We start from the raw sequence: 18333 nt of genomic DNA, 5'->3' as shown, positions 1-18333 counted from the left end.
CGACGTCGCGCGCGCGACGCGGCGGCGGCCGTCACAGGGCGACGCGGACGCCGACGAGGACGCGAACGACGGTGGAGCGCGTGAAGCCGTGCGCGCGAACGTCCTCGGTGAGTGCGCCGAGGGCGACGGTGAGGAATCCGCCGGCGCAGAAGGCTTCGACGGCGGCGGAGACGGCGGCGGCGGAGACGCCGACGACGGGTGAGGAGGCGCCGACGCAGGCGAGGAAGATGAAGGTGAGCGCGGTGGCGACGACGGCGACGAGGGCGCTGAGGAGATTGAAACCCAGAGCTTGGATGTCGGTGAAGCCGGCGTGGCGCAGGACGCCGTAATCGCCAATCTCTTGCGGGAGCTCGTGAAGGAGCGCGGCGCGGGCGGTGGCCCAGCCGGCGGCACGGCCTCTGCGCGCGAACGCCACGGCGATGATGACGCCGTCGGTGAGGTTGTGCACGGCGTCGGCGAAGAGATTGAGCCATCCACTCGTCGCGATGTCGCGCGCGGTCAAAGCGTCGGCGATTGCCGTCATCGCCGAGCCGCGCTTCGCGCGCGCGGTCGATCGACTCCGCGACGGCCCGCGAGACGCGTCGCGCGAGACGCCCCGCCCCGCCCTGGTCCGCGTTCCCCGCGTCGCGTTCGCCGACGCCTTCATCTCTAAAATCAGACTTTCGAGTCCCTGAAACGCCAGAACGCCGACCACGCACCACATCGCCGCCGCGCGCGCGTCGCCGCCCGCCAACGCGCTCGGTAGTTGGTGCCCCAGGGCGTCCCCTAACATCGCCCCGTTCGCCAGATCGCTCAGCGCTCGCGCGCTCGCCTCGACACCGGTGACGAATCGCGCCGCGATGCACGCGCACGCGGCGAGAGAGGCCAGGGAGACGATCGTCGACGCCAACACCGCGCGCGCCGCGTCGCCGCCCGTCCAGTCAGCGCCGTGATCATGATGATCGCTCTCGTGATGTCCGTGATGCCCGTGCGCGATCGCGACGTCGACGAGGGCGAGCACCAGCGCGTACGTCACGACGTGCGCCCACGCGCGAGCGATCGGGCGTCGTGGGCGTCGGTGCATGTCGACACAGCGCGCGTCACTCTGTGACGCTTCGACGCTTCGACGTCCCATGAGCTCTCTCGTCGCGCTCCTCTGCGCCTTGTTCGCTATGAACGTCGCGTTGTGGATCACGCGTAATCTCACGCGTCCGCTGTCGAAAAATCGCGACGAACGGCGAGGTGTGAAGACGCTCGTCGTCCTCGGAAGCGGTGGACACACGAGCGAGATGTTTTCAATCCTTCGTCGACTCCCGCTCGACGTCTACGCGCCGAGGACGTACGCGATCGCGCGCACGGATTCGCAGTCGGCGAATAAAGCGCTGAGCTTCGAGCGCGAGGTCGGGGGGTCGAGAGCGCGGGCGAGGATTGAAATCATCTCGAGAGCGCGAGAGGTGGGGCAGGGATGGACGTCGAGCGCGGCGACGAGTTTGGTAGCTTTAGTGGACGCCGTGAGCTTGGTGTGGCGCGAGCGACCGGATGTGGTGATGTGTAATGGACCCGGAACGTGCGTTCCGGTCGTGTTGGCGTCGATGGCGATGCGAGGGGTGGGATTCGAGACGCCGGCGACGGTGTTCGTGGAGAGCGCGTGCCGGACGCGCGCGCTGAGCTTGACGGGGAAGATTTTTTATCACGCGCGGTGCGTCGACGCGACGTACGTGATGTGGGAACGCTTGAGTGAGTTATATCCGAGGGCGACATTCGTCGGACGGTGCGTGTGAACTTCGTCGTGGACGCGTTGTAGTGTTAGTAATACTGAATTACGCCGGCGTGACAAAGCCCGCCGTCCCGCTCGCGCGCGACGTCACACCTCGTCGCATCGTTCGCCGAGCGCGCGTGCGGACACGGACACGACCCGTGTCTCGACGCCGTCTTCGTCTTTAACGCGTGACGCTCCTCGAAAGCGTCGTGAAGCGTCCCAGAGAACCCGCCGTCGTCATGTCCCCGAGTCATGAAGTCTCGCGCCAACCGAACCAACGCCTGACGCGGTCGTCCATGCCGCTCATGCTCTTCTACTGCACCGAGGTGCGATCGTTTCGATGCGATTTTGAACGCGCGCGCGTGGGCGAATCCGACGGAAGATGGATGAGCGCGACGCGGCGGTTGGGTTTGAACGTGGAGCGGAACGACTGACGCGGTCGATTAATTCTCGCCTCGGTGATAGATGGAGGGCATGGCGCGCGAAATCGCGGCGATCGATGGAAGCGTCGAGCTCGGGGAGATTCAGTGGCGCACGTTCGCCGATGGATTCCCGAACATTTTCGTCAAGAACGTGGAGCAGGTGCACGGGAGACACGTGGCGTTTTTGGCCTCATTTCACAACGCGTCGGTCATTTTTCAGCAGTTGAGCGTTATTTACTCGCTTCCGAAGATGTTTGTCGCCTCTTTTAGGTTGATCTTGCCGTTTTTCCCCACCGGGACGTTCGAGCGTGTGGATAAGGAGGGAGAGATTCCTACGGCGGTGACCATGGCGCGCATGCTGAGCAGCATTCCGCACTCCCGAGGCGGACCTACGGATATGATTGTGTACGACATTCACGCCCTGCAGGAGCGATTTTACTTCGGTGACTCCGTCACCCCGCTCTTTGCCTCTGGCATTCCGCTCCTGCTGGAGCAATTAGCTACATTAGAGGACGCGAAAGACGTCGTCATCGCCTATCCGGACGAGGGCGCGTGCAAGCGCTTCCACAACTTCTTCACTCAGTATGAAGAAGTCGTGTGCACGAAGGTTCGCGAGGGCGACAAGCGCATCGTCACCATCAAGGAGGGCGTTCCCGCGGGTAAGCATGTCGTCATCGTGGACGATCTCGTCCAGTCCGGGGGTACCCTGATCGAGTGCGCCAAGGTGCTTCGAAGAGAGGGCGCGAAAGCCGTGAGCGCCTACGTCACCCACGGCGTCTTCCCCAACGAATCCTGGCGTCGATTCACCGATCCCGCCGCGGACTTCGCCAACTTTTGGATCACAGACTCCTGTCCGCAGACCGTCTCGGGGTGCCAGGGCACGAAACCGTTCGTCGTCCTCAAGCTCGCCGCGAGCATCTGCGCCGCCTTGAACATTTGATGACACGAATGACAGGCGAAATACAAAATACAACGCGTCGTCCATCATCTCTCCATGCTCGCGCGCGAGATCACTCCCGATGACCCTAACCGGCGCGAGCGCACTCATCGCTCGCGCCGGACGCGCGCGAGCCGCGCGCACCGCGCGCGATCGTCGCCGCGCGCTCGCTACCCGACGCGTCTCACAAAAAGTACAAAACGATGACGTGGGCGTCCCGAGCGCTTCGTCGTCCGACCCCGACGTTCGCGGCGCCGTGTGGCTGGCGCGTTCGCACGATTTACGAATGCGAGACAACGAAGCTTTCATCAGCGCGTGCGCGGAGGCGAGAGCGGTCGGTGGGGTCGTCGCGTGCGTGTTCGCGTGGAGCGAGCGGGACGCGCGAGAGAGCGGAGGCGCGCGGCGGGCCTGGTTGGCGAAAGCGCTCGAGGCGTTGGATCGGGATTTGCGTCGAACGTACGGGGGTGGGGTATCGATGTTTAAGGGTGAGGGGGCGGAGGGGGCGATGCGGGCGGCGAGGGCGATCCGGGCGACGCGAGTGTTCGCGTCCAAGCGGTACGAGCCGGAGAACGCCGAGGCGGACGAGCGCGCCTCGGTCGAGATGGCCGTACGTGGGGTCGAGCTCGTGCGCACGCGAGGATTTTTATTGTTTGAGCCGAGTGAAGTTCGCATCGACGTCGCGGCAAGGGATGGATACTTTGGAACGTTGATGCCGTTCGTGCACGCTGCGGAGCGCACGTGCGGCGATCCGGGCAAGCCTAAACCAGCCCCCGTAGACGTTCGCATGGTGGACTTGGGGACGGAGAGCGACCACGAGTGGGAGCAAATAGGTTTAGAAGATCTAGGCGTAGCACCGGCGTCTGACCGACGCGTAGATTGGTCGGCAGGGATCCGCGCGGATTGGGACATCTCCGAAGGCGGCGCCGTGGAGACCTGGTCTCAATTCACCGCGGTCGGATTGGATAGATTCGAGGCCGAGCACGGGCGAGCGGATCCAGAAGCAGGGGTGACTGTGTCGCGGCTGTCGCCGTATCTTCGATTCGGCATGATCAGCCCGAGGACGGTTTATCACGACTTGGTGAAGAAGGATGGGAAGAATATCAGCAAGACCTTTTGGCACCGTCTCTATCGCCGAGAGCTGGCGTACTGGCAGTTGCATCACTGGCCCGATCTTCCAAAAACGTCGGTACGATCGCACTACGAAAACAGGGCGTGGTTGAGCGGCGATGAGGCCGACGAGGCGCTTCGTCGTTGGCAACGAGGCGAGACGGGATTTCCAGTCGTCGATTGCGGGATGCGTCGTCTGTGGCGGACGGGGTGGATGCACCAGACGGAGCGCATGATCACGGCGACCTTTCTCGTAGATTACCTCGGCGTGCACTGGACGCGTGGCGCGGATTGGTTCATGCGCACGCTCGTCGACGCCGATGAGGCCATCAACTCGATGATGTGGCAAAACGCGGGCAAGAGCGGACTCGATCAGTGGGACTTTTTCGAGGGTACGCTCGCCCCAGACGGTTCCGCGCGCGCGCACGATCCTCATGGCGACGCCATCGCGCGCTGGATCCCCGAGCTCGCGGCATTACCGCGCGGTTATCTCCGGCATCGGCCGTGGGAGGCGTCCAAGGCGACGCTCGCCGAGTGCGACGTCGAGCTCGGTTCGACGTATCCCCGTCGCATGATCGTCGATCTCGATCGGGCGCGTCAGCGCATGCTCGACGATGTCACCACGATACGACACGCCGAGCTCGTGCGAGCGGGCGGTCTGGTGAAACCCGGCTCGATGGAGGACCTCGTCGTCGCGCCGCGCGCCGCCGTCGTCCGAGGCGCCGCCGACCTCGCGCGCGTCTCCACCAGAAAAGAGTTCAAGCGCAGCCTCAAGGCGCTCAAGGCGTCCATCGCGGGCATCGACCTTCCTTCGAACCCGTCGTCGAAGCCCCACGGGAAATCACGCGCGAACGCGTCTCGGCCCAAGGTCTCCGCCGCGTCTCGGCCCAAATCCGGGCCCCGTTCCGGGCGCCTTCCCGCCCCCGATCGCGACGCCGTGCGCGCGAGCCGCCGCGAGGCCAAGCGCCTCGACGCCGCCTTCAGAGGTCGAGTGTTCCATCATCTCCCCGTCGACGACCTCGACGACCGCGACGCCGCGCCGCCGCGCGTCGGTCGTCGCCCCGCGCGTTGAACCCGCGGCCCGTCACCATGAGTCTCACCGATGAACACACGGACCGTCACCATGAGTCTCACGAAATACCACGCGGACCGTCACCATGAGTCTCACGAAATACCACGCGGACCCAAAACACCACCCTCGATCGAATCCCGCACCGAATCCTCGCATGGCGCACGTAAAAGTACACACATGGACACAAATCGCGCGTAATACGACGACGCCGCCGACGACGACGACGACGACGACGCGCGAACGTCCCGCGCGCCAAAGCTCGATGGTTGCCCACGCGAAGACCACCGCGTTCGCCACCGGTGCCGCGCTCGCGCGGTCGACGCCGACGACGCGTCGCGCGAGGTACGATCGCTCGCGATGACGATGCGCGCGCGCGCGAGACGATGGACGCCGCGGAAGGGATTTCAACGCGATGGTGGATCGAATCGTATCCGGATCCGAGGGATGATTCCGAGGGTCGAACGCGCGTCGTGGACGCGGTGGGAGACGCGTCGACGCGTGGTCGAGGTCGGGGTCGGTCGGGGTTGGGATGTGGCGGCCGTGGATGTGAGATGGGGGACGGCGGTGGGGGTGGGGGGGGGCGGGCGATCGCGGCGGACGACGCGGGGTCGCGCGGGGGGGGAGACGACTGACGACGCGCGTGCCGGTGATGACGCAGGGCGACGGTGATGACGCGCGCGAAGTATGGTGATGAGTCCGTGTACTTTGATTTGTCCGACGTCGAGGCGACGACGGGGTCTTGGGACGTCTACGGCGTCGACTCCGCGAGCCGATACCCGGAACAGCAGGCGGCGTTCTTCGAAGCCGCGGCGCAAGGCTTGGGCCGACGCGAGGCGGTGTACTCCGTCTTGGCCGTCTCTGCGGGTTTGTTGACCGTGGCGTACGGCGTGAAGGGTGCGAAGGACGCGAAGCTTCCGATCACCGTGGGCCCGCAACAGCCGGCTCAAGTCGGCCCGCGCGACCGCATCTAAGCGCCTTCTTTGAAAGAAAACCGCGGAAACTCGCGGTCGAGGAGGTGTAGTGCGTGCGTTGTGATGGATAACGACCTATGATGCACTTATATATATACGCGCGATTATATTCGACGATGACGCGACGACGGTGGTGGCTAGAGCTCATCCGCCCGGCGCGAGGGTCGGGCGCGCCGCGCGAGCGTCCGAGCGAGTCTCGCCACCTCCGAGCCGTACTCGTCTTCCTCGCTCGCGAAGCGCTCGGCGATGGACGTGAACCGCGCGCTCGAGGAGTTGATCACATCGACCGCGACGCCGAATCCGCGATCACGCGCCGCGATGAGACAGATCAAGGATTTCTCGACGACATCCGCGGATGCGCGCGCGTCCGCGGCGCGCTCCACGACGTCGGCGATCAATCTCTTCCCCACTGTCTCGTCCCTGAAGACCTCCTCGGCGACGCCGTCGATGTGTAGGAGATCGCCCAGAAGCGCCATGCCTCGTGTGCGCATCTTCGCGGGCGTGTCGTCGGATAAGACGTCGGCCAACACTCGAGCGCCGCCCGACGCAAAAAATTTCTCCCTCGACGGTTCGTGCGTGCGAAGGCACATCCCGAGCACCCAGAGCGATTTATGCCGCGTCTTTCCCGGGGTCGACTTTGAAGACACGAGTTTCAACAAAAGGTCCACCCCACCTCGATCGTAGATGATTCCTTGAACCATGACGTTGTTCGACGCGGCGCTCGCGAGGGCGCTCGCCGCGCCGCTTGCGACGTCCTCGTCCGGATCCCCGAGCGCGGAAACCAGCGCTTCCGCGACGCCGAGCTTATCGAGATCGTTCGCTACGTCAATGGGAGCCACTAAATCGTACAAGATCGACAGCGCCGCCACTCTCCGCTCCTTGGTCTCGTTCTTCGCCGCCGCTACGGCGCCGCACTCCCGAGCGTACGCGTGCGTCGACGGTCCCGATTTGATCACGTCCAGCGCCTCCCGCACGTCCGCCCGCTTCTTATCGATCTCCTCTTTCGTCATGGGTTTCTTCGGAAACACCTTTTCGATCTTTCGTCCGCCATCATCGATCGCCTCGGTCTTTTCCCCTCCGCGTCCGCGCGCTCGCGCGAGCGCCGCCTCGGCTCTCTCCGCGAACGTCCCCTTCCCACCTCTCCCCTCTCCGTCCCCCGACGCTTCCCGCGCCATCTCACCCAAGCGTTCCAAATCGCTATTCTCGATCGACCACCTGAACAACTCGCTCAGCGTCGCTTCGTCGACGTCGCTCAGGCGCTCGCGCGCCGTCGCCGCCGAATCCATCCCCGAGCTCTCCGTCCCCTCTCTCACCTCCCCCTCTCCTCGCGTCCCGATCACGAGCGCGAGAGCGATCACGGTGGGTATCATCAACCGTCTCAGACCCCCTCGCGCGCGTCTTCGTCGCCGCGTCGACGTCTCGAAGCGCCACTTTGCGACTCCAGAGCATTCATCCTCGCTCGCTCGCATGTCGCTCCGTCGCCGCGCGCTCGACCTCACCGTCCTCGTCCTCGCCGGCGCCGTCGTCGTCGACCGCGTGGGCGCGCCCGAGGTCGTGGAGCGCGTCGACGACGACGGCGCCGTCGAACGCGTCGTGGTCTGGAGAGACGCGCGGGCGCAGCGCATTGGAAAAATCTCTCCGGGAGACGTCGTGACCCTGCGACGGCCGCACGGGGCGGACCGAGGGACGGTGACGGTGCAAGTCGTCGAGGCGTCGTGGCGGCCGAGCGAACGGGGCGAAGGAGGGATGGATTTGGGGGGACGGTGCGCGTTGGGCGGCGCGTCCCGATGGCGGGCGCGAGGCGACGACGGGCGCGCGGTCGGCGTGGTCCCGATGGGCGCGGTGAGAGGAGTGCTGCGGTACGTTTTGTGGCCTCCGGGGGCGATGGGAACGATCGAGCGCGAGGGTGAGTGGGAGGAGGAGGTCTAGTCTAGGCGTTGTTACACGCGCGGCGAATACATAGCTCGCGGCGCGTCGAATCGTTCCGGAAGCGACGACGGCTCGTTCTAAAAGCGTGCCGTCACCGGATTGGGGAAGCGGTTGACCACTAAGTCGAGGTTGAAATCCGCTCGACCTCGAGCGCCGTCGACGCGCATTCCGGCGTACTTCAACTCGCTCCCGTCGAGCTCGACGACTAAACGCTCGAAGAACGTCTCGAGCTCGCGCTCGAGCGCCCGCGCGGTCTCCTCGTCGCTCGTCGACCCGTTCGCGCTCGCACACCGCATCGTGATCTCGTTATTATCTCGAGCCTCGAGCTCACATCGCCACCTTTCGCGCCTCCACGACGCGACGAACGCGAGCCGCCCGTCCGTCGTCACCGAGGCGCTCGTCCCACCCTCGAACGTCAATCCATCCGTCCCAACCTTTCGCACGTACGCTTTGAACACGTCGTGGGTCAAGAAATTCCCCCAATCCACCGAATCGAACGTCAATCGCGCCCTCCCGCTCGCCGGTCGCTTGAACACGATTCCGCGCAGCGCCAAAACCGCGCCCGGGTCCACTTCGCACGCCCCGACCTCCAACGTAATCTCTCGACACGTCAACCGCTTCGGCGACGCCCATGACGTACCGGAGATCTTCGCTCCGCGTACGCTCCCGCTCAGCACCTCCGCGAGCGCGCCATCGACGCGCACGTTGACTTTTTCTCGCTCGCGTAAGATGACGAACAGCGCGCTCTCGGCGAGTTTTTCAATCGCCGCGATCGGATCGAACGCGATCGAGGCCAGGTCGAGGGGTGTGGTGAATATCCGAGGGATCGGATGTCGTCGGTCGGTGGTTCGGCGACGGATGGAGGTGGGTTTGAGGGGTCGGGGACGGGCGAGCGCGCGCATGGCGCGTCGCGGTGTGCAGACAAAGCGCGTCCAACAGTGGGGGAGGCTTGGACGGTGGATTACTTGACTACGTCGTTACTGAATACTCACAACAAATTTGTTCTACCGACTATTCCGTCGGACGGCGAATTGTGCCGTCTGGACCAAAAATTTGAACGTCTCGATCGTCGACGAATTCCTCTATGGTATCGCTCGGCGAAACAGAAACTCCGCCGAGCGCGCGTCACTCACGCATGGCCTCGTGATCACGAGACACTTAGAGCGGGACAACCTTTTCCCAGGTGAAGACATCGGTGTCGTCACGGCCGAAGTGACCGTACGCCGCGGTGGTTTGGTAGCGCTTGTTGCCGCCTCGCTTGAGGTCGAGGGACTTGCCAATCATACCCGCACGGAAGTCGAACTTCTCCTTAACCTTTTCGAGGATTTCGGAGTCCGGAATCTTGCCGGAACCGTAGGTATCGACGTGGATAGACAACGGTTGAGCGACGCCGATGGCGTAGGAGATTTGGAACAACGCGCGGCGCGCGAGGCCGGCGGCAACGATGGACTTGGCCACTTGGCGGGCGATGTACGCGCCAGAGCGATCGACCTTGGTCGGGTCCTTACCAGAGAAGGCGCCGCCACCGTGGGCACCCCAGCCACCGTAAGTGTCGATGATAATCTTACGACCGGTCAAACCGGCGTCGCCATCCGGACCACCGATGACGAATCGGCCGGACGGGTTCAAGTGGAAGATGGTGTCGGCATCGAGGTACTTCTCCGGGACAACCTTCTTGATGACTTCATTCATCAAGTCCTCCGCAATCTTTTCGTTGGACACACCCTCGATGTGTTGAGTGGAGATCAAGATGGTGTGCACACGCTTCGGGATCATGGCACCACCCTCGTTTTCGTACTCGATGGTGACTTGGGTCTTACCATCCGGAAGCACCCACGGGCACGTGCCATCCTTGCGGACGACGGTGAGGCGGTGGCCAAGCTTGGTCGCCAAAACGTGCGTGAGCGGCATCAATTCCGGAGTTTCGTCCGTGGCGTAGCCGAACATGTGACCTTGGTCACCGGCACCGATCTCCTCGAGGGACTTGGTACCCATACCGTGCACACCTTGACCGATGTCCGGGGACTGGTCGTGGAGCTCGACGAGCACGCGGCAGTTGTTACCATCGAGACCCGTCTCGTTGGAGATGAAACCGACGTCGCGGCACACCTGACGGACGACGGCTTCGTAGTCAACCTTCGCCTTGGTGGTAATCTCACCGAAGACCATCACCATGTTGGTCTTCGTCGCGGTCTCGCACGCGACCTTGGAATCAGGGTCTTGCTCGAGGCACGCGTCCAAAATGCCGTCGGAGATTTGATCCGCGAGCTTATCCGGGTGTCCTTCGTTCACAGATTCGGAGGTGAAAAGAAATCCCATTTTTAACTGTTTAGTGGAGTTGTTGTTGTGCGGCTACCTGCGTCGATCGAAGTCGAAACAATCGTCAGTCTTTGATCCAAAGTCGATTTTATTCCCTTTGGCGGGAAAACCATTCGACGAGATGCCGAAACTCGCCCTTTTCGAAACATCTTCATCATCGCGTAATCAACCCGTCGCCACGCCCTCGTTCAGCGCGTTCTCACCCGAAACCCACGACGACGTCGAGTGAGAATTCCTCTCTTTCACATCATCCAACCTCGGCGTCCGCTCGCCCATCGCCCGCGTCCCGAGACGTCCACGAAGCACCCCGTCCGCCGCCGCGGACGATCGCTCCGGACGGCGGATCTCCCGCTCTTATCCGCGCGCGCGTCGTCCCCCATCCTCGCCCACGCGCAGACGACGACGTGATGTCGATAAAATATATAACACCCATCGCGCACCGCGCGCGACGTACCTTGCGTGAGATCACGGAGCGATCGCGCGACGTAAAGTGCAGATCTCCCGTCGACGCGCCGCGCCCGAGCGCCGGGGCGCGCGCGGGGTGGTGCGGAGATGTCGAGTCCGGACCCCGTCGAGCTCCAATTCACCCGTAATAGTTGCGATACCATGTCCACTGTGGCGGGGCCGGAAAGTTAGCGGCTTCGAAGCATCATAATGATCGCCTATTCGCGCGCACGATATCGAGCGCGCGCGCACGCATTCGTGCCCGAGCGGTTAAGGGGATCGACTAGAAATCGATTGCGAAATTCGCGCGTAGGTTCAAGTCCTACCGAATGCGTTTCTTTTTGCCTAGACTGGACGTCCCGTCGCGCGCTGGGACGACCCTTTTGATGGATGTGATTGCGATTGCGTGCGGGATTACAAACATTCGTGCGCGCGCGCGTCGTCGTCACCGTTTCTTCACGCGATACTCGATCACGACCGGGGGGGACGTCTTCCAGACTTGCGCGTGAATGCCCGCGAGCGTGCGCTCGAACGCGGTCCCGGTGATGACGACGCCAGCGCACACGAGCTCTATCGCGCTCGCGTCCCTCTTCACATTATGAGCGACATAATCGGTGATCTTCTGTGTGCCTAAAATCTTCGGTCCCATGACGGAGCTCGGGGTGACGTCCGCGACGTCGATCTCGTACTCGCTCGGATGGACATTCTTCGCGGGGACGAGGGTGAATGGAATCTTCGGTGACTCTGGCTCGGGAGCTTGATTGAGCGCATGGTCGACGAACCACTTGGGTAATGCTTCTCGCTCCTCGGGATTACCCACGAGATCGCTTGCCTTGACGCACACCCGTCCGTTGCCGCTGATCGGATGGGAGAAGAGTATGGACGACGAGCTCGGGAGTGGGTCGATGAACGCCCGCCGCTGCGTTCGCGTGCAACCGAATTTCTCGGCCCAGTCATCCATGAGAAGACGAATGATTTCGACGCCAAGATTTCTGCGTTCCTCGACGCTGGCGTTGGCTATTCCGAGATCTGTCGCGTATGCCTCTGCCTGAAACGCCGAGCTCGGCGCGAGCGTGATCTCGAGTGATCCGCTTCTCGCGTTGACAGTGAACCAAGATGGGATGCCAACGTTTGGATTCCACGTCTCGGATTGTAATAACTCGTCAAAGTCGGAACCTCCGGAGACACCGTCGAAATTCTGTACGATTCGTCCAGTCGCAACATCCCACAGGGAAATCGAACCCACAGAGTCTTGTGAAAGAATCTGTCTCTTGTTGTGCAGCACCGCGTGGCGAACGATCGGACTCGCACCATGGATCTCCATCGTGGGTGCGAGTTGCGTGGTTGACGCCATCGTCGAGGCGGCCGTCGTATCTCCCCAGTTGTCCATCTTCCTCGGCGTCCCTAGTCCGTGCCACTGTCCAGTACTCGGACTCGATCCAACTTCAAACCACACTCCAGGGTGCCGCGATAAGCTCGCCGTGGAGGACATCGTCGTCGACTTCATGTTGTGTTCATCGTTCGGAACGTTTGCAGACCAACGCTTCATCGAACGCGACGCCGTCGCGGTCCAGAGATCGCCGTCGGAGTGATTATTGCTATGCGTCTCGTCAAGACAAAGCTTAAGCACCGCGGCGGAGTCCGCGGCGATGAGGTTACTCCTCCTATCTCTCAAGGATGTAGAGCAGATGCGGGAATCGCTCCCACCCGAGTAAACGCGCGAGAACTCACTGTTCGCCGCGAGCGCCCAGATTGATCCAGTGTGCATCCCGGCGAACGTTTGCACGCAGCGCTGCTCACCAATATCCCAGAGTCGAATTGTTCTATCGCTTGACGCCGTCACGCACTTCCTCCCTGTCCCGTCGACGACGATCGCGCGCACGTTATCGGAGTGTCCCTTTAGCTTGCCTTGCTTTTGCGCGCTCCGCGTGTCCCACACGCGAAGTGCCAGCTCTGTGCCGCCCGACACCAAGACGTTTCCAGTCCCATCCATCGCGAGGGCGTAAATTGACTCCTTCGACCCGGTGAGTGGGGTGACGCACTGGTCGTTTTTCACGCTGAGATACGACGGTGAGATGTTGATCGCGCAACATCTCTCGATGTCCCATAAGAAAATCTCCCTGTTAAGCCCACCGGAGGCAAACTTGCCGACGTTCACTCCCTCGTCGGACGCTCTGGCCAACCCCATGACGTGATCGCTGTGTCCCTGGAGTACCGCCACGACGCTCCCACTCTCGCTCGTCGACGCTTCCTCAGCCGTTCGATCAGTTTTCCACAACCTCACCGTGTGATCGCTCGACGCACTCGCCAAGAGCGTCGGCGTCACGAGGGCAAGGTCAGTCACCCAGCCGCCGTGTCCCTCCCGAGTGGCGACGCACTTCGGCATCCCCATTGACAGATCCCACGTGCGAACCGTCCCATCTCTCCCACCGGTGTGCAGAACGTTCGTGTTCTCGATCTCAATCGCGTTCACTCCTCCCACGTGCTTCAAATCGTGCTCTCTGTGCGGCGCCGTGTATGTCACCGGCCTCCGCTGCCGTCTCACAACCTCAGCCGTGCTCATCCCTCGCTTCACCCCGAAGACGACGCGAACAGGTGACAAAAGTTATAACTCAGCGTCCAGAACAGCACAAACGTGGGTAACCCGGCCAGCGGTCCGTCGATGAAGATCTTATCGATGGACGCGAAATACGCGCTCGGCGTTCCGTCGCACTTCCACGACACGCACGCACCACTCACGACGAGCATGCACGCGAAATGGGCGAGAAATCCAGCGAATCCGGTGATACCGATCGCTCCGATTCCAATACCACTCGCGATGGAGGCGCTCGTAAACCTGAAGAGCGGGAAATCGTCGTCAGTGACCCGTTTTGGAACGTCTCATCTCACACGCACAGATTCGCAACCGCGAGCGTGTTCTTCTCCGCGGCCCGTCTATCGATCGGCGCGGTCGGGTTCGACGCCGACGATATTCCGCTTGGCATGTACCGAGCCCGACGCGTGCGTTCGAGAGCGCGCGTCGGTGTGTGCCGGAACGCGTCCAAAAACCGATCACTCAACTTTCACGCCAATCGCAAGAGTTCCCCCGCACACGCCCGCACCCTGGTCCAAGACCGCGATGGAGCCGTCGATACGGTGCGTCGTCGACGTCGTCCACGCCTCGCGCGCCCGCGGGTGCCTCAGTCTCGCCGGTGGGGGCACGAAGGCGCTGAGTTGGCTCGTCGGTGCGCCCGGATGCTCGAGAACTTTGATCGACGCGCGCGTCCCGTACGCTCGAGAGGCCACGGACGAGGCCGCGGGAAAGGGAGGATTGGGTACGACGTCGTACGCGTCCGTGGACGCCGCGACGGCGCTGGCGGAGGCGTCGTACGAGCGCGCGGTGCGGATGGGCGGGGCGAGCGGGCGGGACGCGCGGGCGACATTCGGCTTGGGCGCGGCGTGCGCGTTGACGAGCGAAGATGTGCGAGATATGCGGGGTGATCGGAGGTGCTTCGTGGTTACGAGAAGTGCGAGCAGGGCGGTGACGTACGAGATGCGGTTAGATCGGGAGAGCGGACGGACGCGGTTCGACGAGGAGGAGTGCGCGAGTCGCTTGGTCCTGCGCGCGTTGTTCGAGGAAGCGAGACGGTTCCCGGACGACGTTGAGGGGGATTCCGTGGGCGGACGCGAGAGGTTGGATGTCTCGCCCGACGCCGGGATGGATTTAGTTCGAGACGTACTGTCAACGAGCGAGATGGAGGGGCTCGTGGTGACGACGATGGAGGAGTCGGCGTACGAGTCCGGGACGACGCGGGACGTTCTCGAGCGGTGGTTACGAACGGCGTCCGATGACGATGGCTCGGAATCGATATTGGGACGACGGATACGCGGTGCGGAGATGTTAGAGTTCACGGGAGGTAGGCTTACCGCGGTGGGGGCTTCGCGAGCGAATGTCATCCTGAGTGGCTCCTTCAACCCGCTCCACGACGGCCATCGTGAGTTGCTCGCCGCCGCAATCGCGATGAAACCACTCGGTGCGATCGGAGCGTACGAAATTGGCGTCACGAACGCGGACAAGGGTACGCTCGCAGTGGACGAGATCGCCCGCAGACTGGAGCAGTTCTCCGACCCGGACTGCGTGTGTGTTCTCACCAAGACGCCCCTCTTCGTGGACAAGACTGGGGTCCTTCCTGGGACCACCTTCGTCGTCGGCGTCGACACTGCCATTCGTTTGCTCGACCCAAAGTATGCGGGTTCCCAAGAGGCCCTCTCCGACTCCCTCGAGCGCGTCCGGGACAACTCCTGCGACTTCGTCGTGGCCGGCCGCCTCGACCGCTCCACCGCCACTTTCGTTCCTCCGCACGACGTATTTGCCTCCGCACGCGCGTGCGGCGCCGCCTCTCTCTTCACCCCTATGAATGACTTCCGTGTTGACCTCTCGAGCACCGAGATCCGGGCGAAGACCACCCCTCGTTGACGCGACTGTGAACCAATAGGACGCCCGCTTCCTGGCACCCAATGTAAACAAAACTCGGGGTTGTCATATTGTGTAGACGTAAAGACATACACATACCCCTGACATGAAGTGGTGGCGTCACAAATGATAAAACCTCGGGCCTCCTAGGGCTTCGTCGACGTCAGCGCGTTCGTTCCGTTCGTGCTCCGGCGACGCGTCACACACGCGCGCCCGCACGCGGAGTTTCGTCCACGAAAACTCCTCGTCGTACGCACGTCAACGGTCGAGCGTGTACACACTCGAACGCGCCGTAATCGTTGAATCTCTCACTGAACTTTGACGAATCTCGCGACAATGTCGGTGACCTTGTCCGCCGTCTCCAACGCCGTCTCCCGAAGCGTTTCGCTGTCAAAGCGTAACGTCGTGGCGCAAAAGAAGTCCACCGTGGTCGTTCCGCGACGCACGTCCGTCGTCGTGCACGCCGAGGGCGATGACGACGGCGAATCTTCTTCCGATGAAAAGGCCCCTCGCGGACGCCGAGGCGGCCGAGGCGGCCGAGGCGGCCGCGGGAGCAGGGAAAAGGAGGACGACGGCATCGCCGAACAAGTCGTCCAGGTTTGCCGGGTCACGAAGGTCACGAAGGGTGGCTCGCAGATGAGCTTCCGGGCCACCGTCGTCGTCGGTGACGGCAAGGGCTTGGTCGGTGTCGGGTGCAAAAAGGCTAAGGAGGTTCAAGTGGCGGTGAGCAAAGCCGCGAGCGACGCTCGCAAGTCGGCTAAGCGTGCGCCGATCACGAAGGGGGACACGTTTCCGCACCGGGTGACGGTGAAGGGCAAAGGTGGCGCGGTGGTGATGCTGCGACCGGCGTCTCCGGGCACTGGGGTTATTGCCGGCGGCGCGTGCCGGACGGTTTTGGAGTTGGCTGGGTACAAGAACTGCTTCGCGAAGCAGCTCGGTAGCTCTAACCCGCTCAACAACGCGCGGGCTGTCGTTGCTGGGTTGAACGAGATGCGCACGTTCAAGGAAGTCGCGAAGATGCGCGACATGACCTTGGAGGAAATGTTCTCGGCGTAGGTGGGGTTCTGAAACGCAGCGAATCGCGCGTTCGATTTGCTCACCAGCGAGACCGCAGGATCGCTATAACGACCCATCATGCGTCAAGCAACGTGTATCGCCGCCGCTGATTATCATCGTAACAACCTTAGGAATTTAATCGATTACAACAAGAAGAATTCTTCTAGGCAATGAAGCTTAACCCTTGCACCTCGCTAGAATGTCACCTCAGAGCGTGGCGGCGCGCGGGCCCAGCTGTCCGCTCGAGTCTTTCATAGTCCCCGCCGCAGACGACACGAACATTTCGACGAGCGCTTCGGCGTTCGTGTTCACCGTGTAAAAGTTCCGCATCACCGTAACGCTCGAGTCCAGGCTCACCGCATAGTGCCACCAGCGTCTCGGATTGAGGACGACTTCACCCGGGGCGAGGATGCATGCATGAGGTTGGGCGTCGCAAAATCTCGGAAAACGCTCGAAATCCGGATCTAATGGATCGATAAGGGCGTGTGTTGGATCGTTCTGAATCACACCGAGCTTGTCACCGTCACTCGGCGGGAAAAAGACGAACAGCTTGCGGCCAACGACCTGGCCAAGATAGCCATGTGCGTCACCAGCATCAAAGTGAAGTCTCGTGATGGCACCTCTTGGACCGCAGAATACCTTATCGAGAGACTTTGAGACACCTTTAGCGAGAGTTTCGGAGATGTGCTCGTCGAATCGAAGGCGCTTACCGAGCTCGCTCGTGATAGATGCGACGAGCGCGTCAGTTTGATCGCACTCGCGAGCAAAGTATGGTCGAGGAAACGCTTTAGCGAGCGTTTCGGCGCTGTCGGACTCGCTGAACGCTCGTAATCCGTTTGCATAGAATGGAACGCGCTCGCGATCAAAACTTCGAGGCGAACACCCGTCACCGTCTCTCCTGTGGACATAGTCGACGTAGTCCCGAAACGCGAGCTGATGCGTGCGCTGCAACGGACCCTCCTCAGACCGTCTCGCCGGCGCGCGATCGTTACATCGAACGAAAAATGAATCGAGCTCAAGCTTGAAATCATCCATCGTCCAAGACGCCCAATTTCGTCCGCCGTCCTCGACGACGACCGGTTCGCCCTCGCCCAAGAGGAAAGACGCTTCCACCGTGTTCGGGTCTATTCCGGACACTCGACGAACCGCCACCGCCCCTCGAAGCGCTCCCCCCGTGGACGCAACGCGCGTCCAGTCTCCATACTCACCGACAATCTCAGCGCACCGATCGACGTGACGCAAGAACCCGTCGTACTCGGGCGTGGACCGACGCTCGGCGAACGCCTTTGCCGCCGCCGTCCCGCACAGGGTCTCAAAATCCACCCCCAGCGTCACCGGCGCCGACGCATCCCCATCCCCGTGATCCCATCCCATCCCGTGCGGGAACTGCACGACCGCACACTCGGGAAACGCCCCCCCGGACGCCCCGAAATCCCTCGCCTCGCTCGGTCTCCACGCTCGCGAATCCCCCGATTCCAAAACTTTTCCTCGCCTCCCGTACATCGGCACCGCCGTCGCCATCTCTCTCCCCGTCTATCGACCGCGTGATTTTTTCCCACCCTCGCCTCGACTCCTCGCCGCCGCGCCACCGTCGCGCGCGCGCGCGAGCGCCGGATCTCGTCGTCCCGCGCGAGCGTTTTATTCGTCCTCGATGACCGTTTCGTCGCCATCGCGCCCACCGGTCACGTCGCGCGCGCTCGACCGACACCGCGCCTTTGGATACATCGTCGCCAAAGGTGATCCACCTTTCGACGCGTCGCCGCCGTGACCGGTGGGCGCGGCGTCCCGATCGCCTCCATCCCGACGTCGACCTCGGTGCCCCGCGCGCGCGAGCGAACGGCGTCGGGTCGGCATGGCGACGATCGCGCGCGCGCGCGACGGCCCG

At 62.7% G+C, this 18333-nt stretch overlaps 13 protein-coding genes across 13 annotated transcripts; 7 read left to right on the top strand and 6 right to left on the bottom strand.

The window, feature by feature from the left end:
• Positions 1-31: 31 nt before the first annotated feature.
• On the bottom strand, positions 32-1063 carry OT_ostta15g01030 (Zinc/iron permease; the record flags this gene model as incomplete). Its single annotated transcript, XM_022982374.1, has 1 exon — positions 32-1063. One exon carries the CDS (start codon positions 1061-1063, stop codon positions 32-34), a length of 1032 nt encoding a protein of 343 aa, XP_022841131.1.
• A 49-nt stretch (positions 1064-1112) lies between these two features.
• On the top strand, positions 1113-1760 carry OT_ostta15g01020 (Oligosaccharide biosynthesis protein Alg14-like; the record flags this gene model as incomplete). The annotated part of the gene is made up of 1 exon (XM_022982373.1): positions 1113-1760. One exon carries the CDS (start codon positions 1113-1115, stop codon positions 1758-1760), a length of 648 nt encoding a protein of 215 aa, XP_022841130.1.
• Positions 1761-1977: 217 nt separating this feature from the next.
• OT_ostta15g01010 (Ribose-phosphate diphosphokinase) lies at positions 1978-3100 on the top strand (the record flags this gene model as incomplete). The annotated part of the gene is made up of 2 exons (XM_022982372.1): positions 1978-2064; positions 2204-3100. 2 exons carry the CDS (start codon positions 1978-1980, stop codon positions 3098-3100), a joined length of 984 nt encoding a protein of 327 aa, XP_022841129.1.
• A 79-nt stretch (positions 3101-3179) lies between these two features.
• OT_ostta15g01000 (Cryptochrome/DNA photolyase, class 1) lies at positions 3180-5276 on the top strand (the record flags this gene model as incomplete). The annotated part of the gene is made up of 1 exon (XM_003083196.2): positions 3180-5276. One exon carries the CDS (start codon positions 3180-3182, stop codon positions 5274-5276), a length of 2097 nt encoding a protein of 698 aa, XP_003083244.2.
• Positions 5277-5430: 154 nt separating this feature from the next.
• OT_ostta15g00990 (Photosystem I PsaH, reaction centre subunit VI) lies at positions 5431-6247 on the top strand (the record flags this gene model as incomplete). The annotated part of the gene is made up of 2 exons (XM_022982370.1): positions 5431-5618; positions 5935-6247. The coding sequence occupies 2 exons, from the start codon at positions 5431-5433 to the stop codon at positions 6245-6247; spliced, it is 501 nt and encodes a 166-aa protein (XP_022841128.1).
• Positions 6248-6384: 137 nt separating this feature from the next.
• OT_ostta15g00980 (Armadillo-type fold) lies at positions 6385-7533 on the bottom strand (the record flags this gene model as incomplete). Its single annotated transcript, XM_003083194.2, has 1 exon — positions 6385-7533. One exon carries the CDS (start codon positions 7531-7533, stop codon positions 6385-6387), a length of 1149 nt encoding a protein of 382 aa, XP_003083242.2.
• A 181-nt stretch (positions 7534-7714) lies between these two features.
• On the top strand, positions 7715-8176 carry OT_ostta15g00970 (Peptidase S24/S26A/S26B/S26C, beta-ribbon domain; the record flags this gene model as incomplete). Its single annotated transcript, XM_003083193.1, has 1 exon — positions 7715-8176. The coding sequence occupies one exon, from the start codon at positions 7715-7717 to the stop codon at positions 8174-8176; it is 462 nt and encodes a 153-aa protein (XP_003083241.1).
• Positions 8177-8253: 77 nt separating this feature from the next.
• On the bottom strand, positions 8254-9078 carry OT_ostta15g00960 (unnamed product; the record flags this gene model as incomplete). Its single annotated transcript, XM_022982369.1, has 1 exon — positions 8254-9078. The coding sequence occupies one exon, from the start codon at positions 9076-9078 to the stop codon at positions 8254-8256; it is 825 nt and encodes a 274-aa protein (XP_022841127.1).
• Positions 9079-9334: 256 nt separating this feature from the next.
• Positions 9335-10495, bottom strand: OT_ostta15g00955 (S-adenosylmethionine synthetase, C-terminal; the record flags this gene model as incomplete). Its single annotated transcript, XM_003083192.1, has 1 exon — positions 9335-10495. The coding sequence occupies one exon, from the start codon at positions 10493-10495 to the stop codon at positions 9335-9337; it is 1161 nt and encodes a 386-aa protein (XP_003083240.1).
• Positions 10496-11384: 889 nt separating this feature from the next.
• Positions 11385-13502, bottom strand: OT_ostta15g00950 (G-protein beta WD-40 repeat; the record flags this gene model as incomplete). Its single annotated transcript, XM_022982368.1, has 1 exon — positions 11385-13502. One exon carries the CDS (start codon positions 13500-13502, stop codon positions 11385-11387), a length of 2118 nt encoding a protein of 705 aa, XP_022841126.1.
• Positions 13503-14057: 555 nt separating this feature from the next.
• Positions 14058-15395, top strand: OT_ostta15g00940 (Rossmann-like alpha/beta/alpha sandwich fold; the record flags this gene model as incomplete). The annotated part of the gene is made up of 1 exon (XM_003083189.2): positions 14058-15395. The coding sequence occupies one exon, from the start codon at positions 14058-14060 to the stop codon at positions 15393-15395; it is 1338 nt and encodes a 445-aa protein (XP_003083237.2).
• A 333-nt stretch (positions 15396-15728) lies between these two features.
• Positions 15729-16448, top strand: OT_ostta15g00930 (Ribosomal protein S5, N-terminal; the record flags this gene model as incomplete). The annotated part of the gene is made up of 1 exon (XM_022982367.1): positions 15729-16448. The coding sequence occupies one exon, from the start codon at positions 15729-15731 to the stop codon at positions 16446-16448; it is 720 nt and encodes a 239-aa protein (XP_022841125.1).
• Positions 16449-16655: 207 nt separating this feature from the next.
• OT_ostta15g00920 (JmjC domain) lies at positions 16656-17969 on the bottom strand (the record flags this gene model as incomplete). Its single annotated transcript, XM_003083187.1, has 1 exon — positions 16656-17969. One exon carries the CDS (start codon positions 17967-17969, stop codon positions 16656-16658), a length of 1314 nt encoding a protein of 437 aa, XP_003083235.1.
• Positions 17970-18333: the final 364 nt, after the last annotated feature.

Source organism: Ostreococcus tauri (genome assembly GCF_000214015.3).
Source record: "Ostreococcus tauri WGS project CAID00000000 data, contig chromosome 15, whole genome shotgun sequence".
Taxonomy (NCBI): Eukaryota; Viridiplantae; Chlorophyta; class Mamiellophyceae; order Mamiellales; family Bathycoccaceae; genus Ostreococcus; species Ostreococcus tauri.
This window is presented reverse-complemented; position numbering and strand designations above follow the sequence as displayed.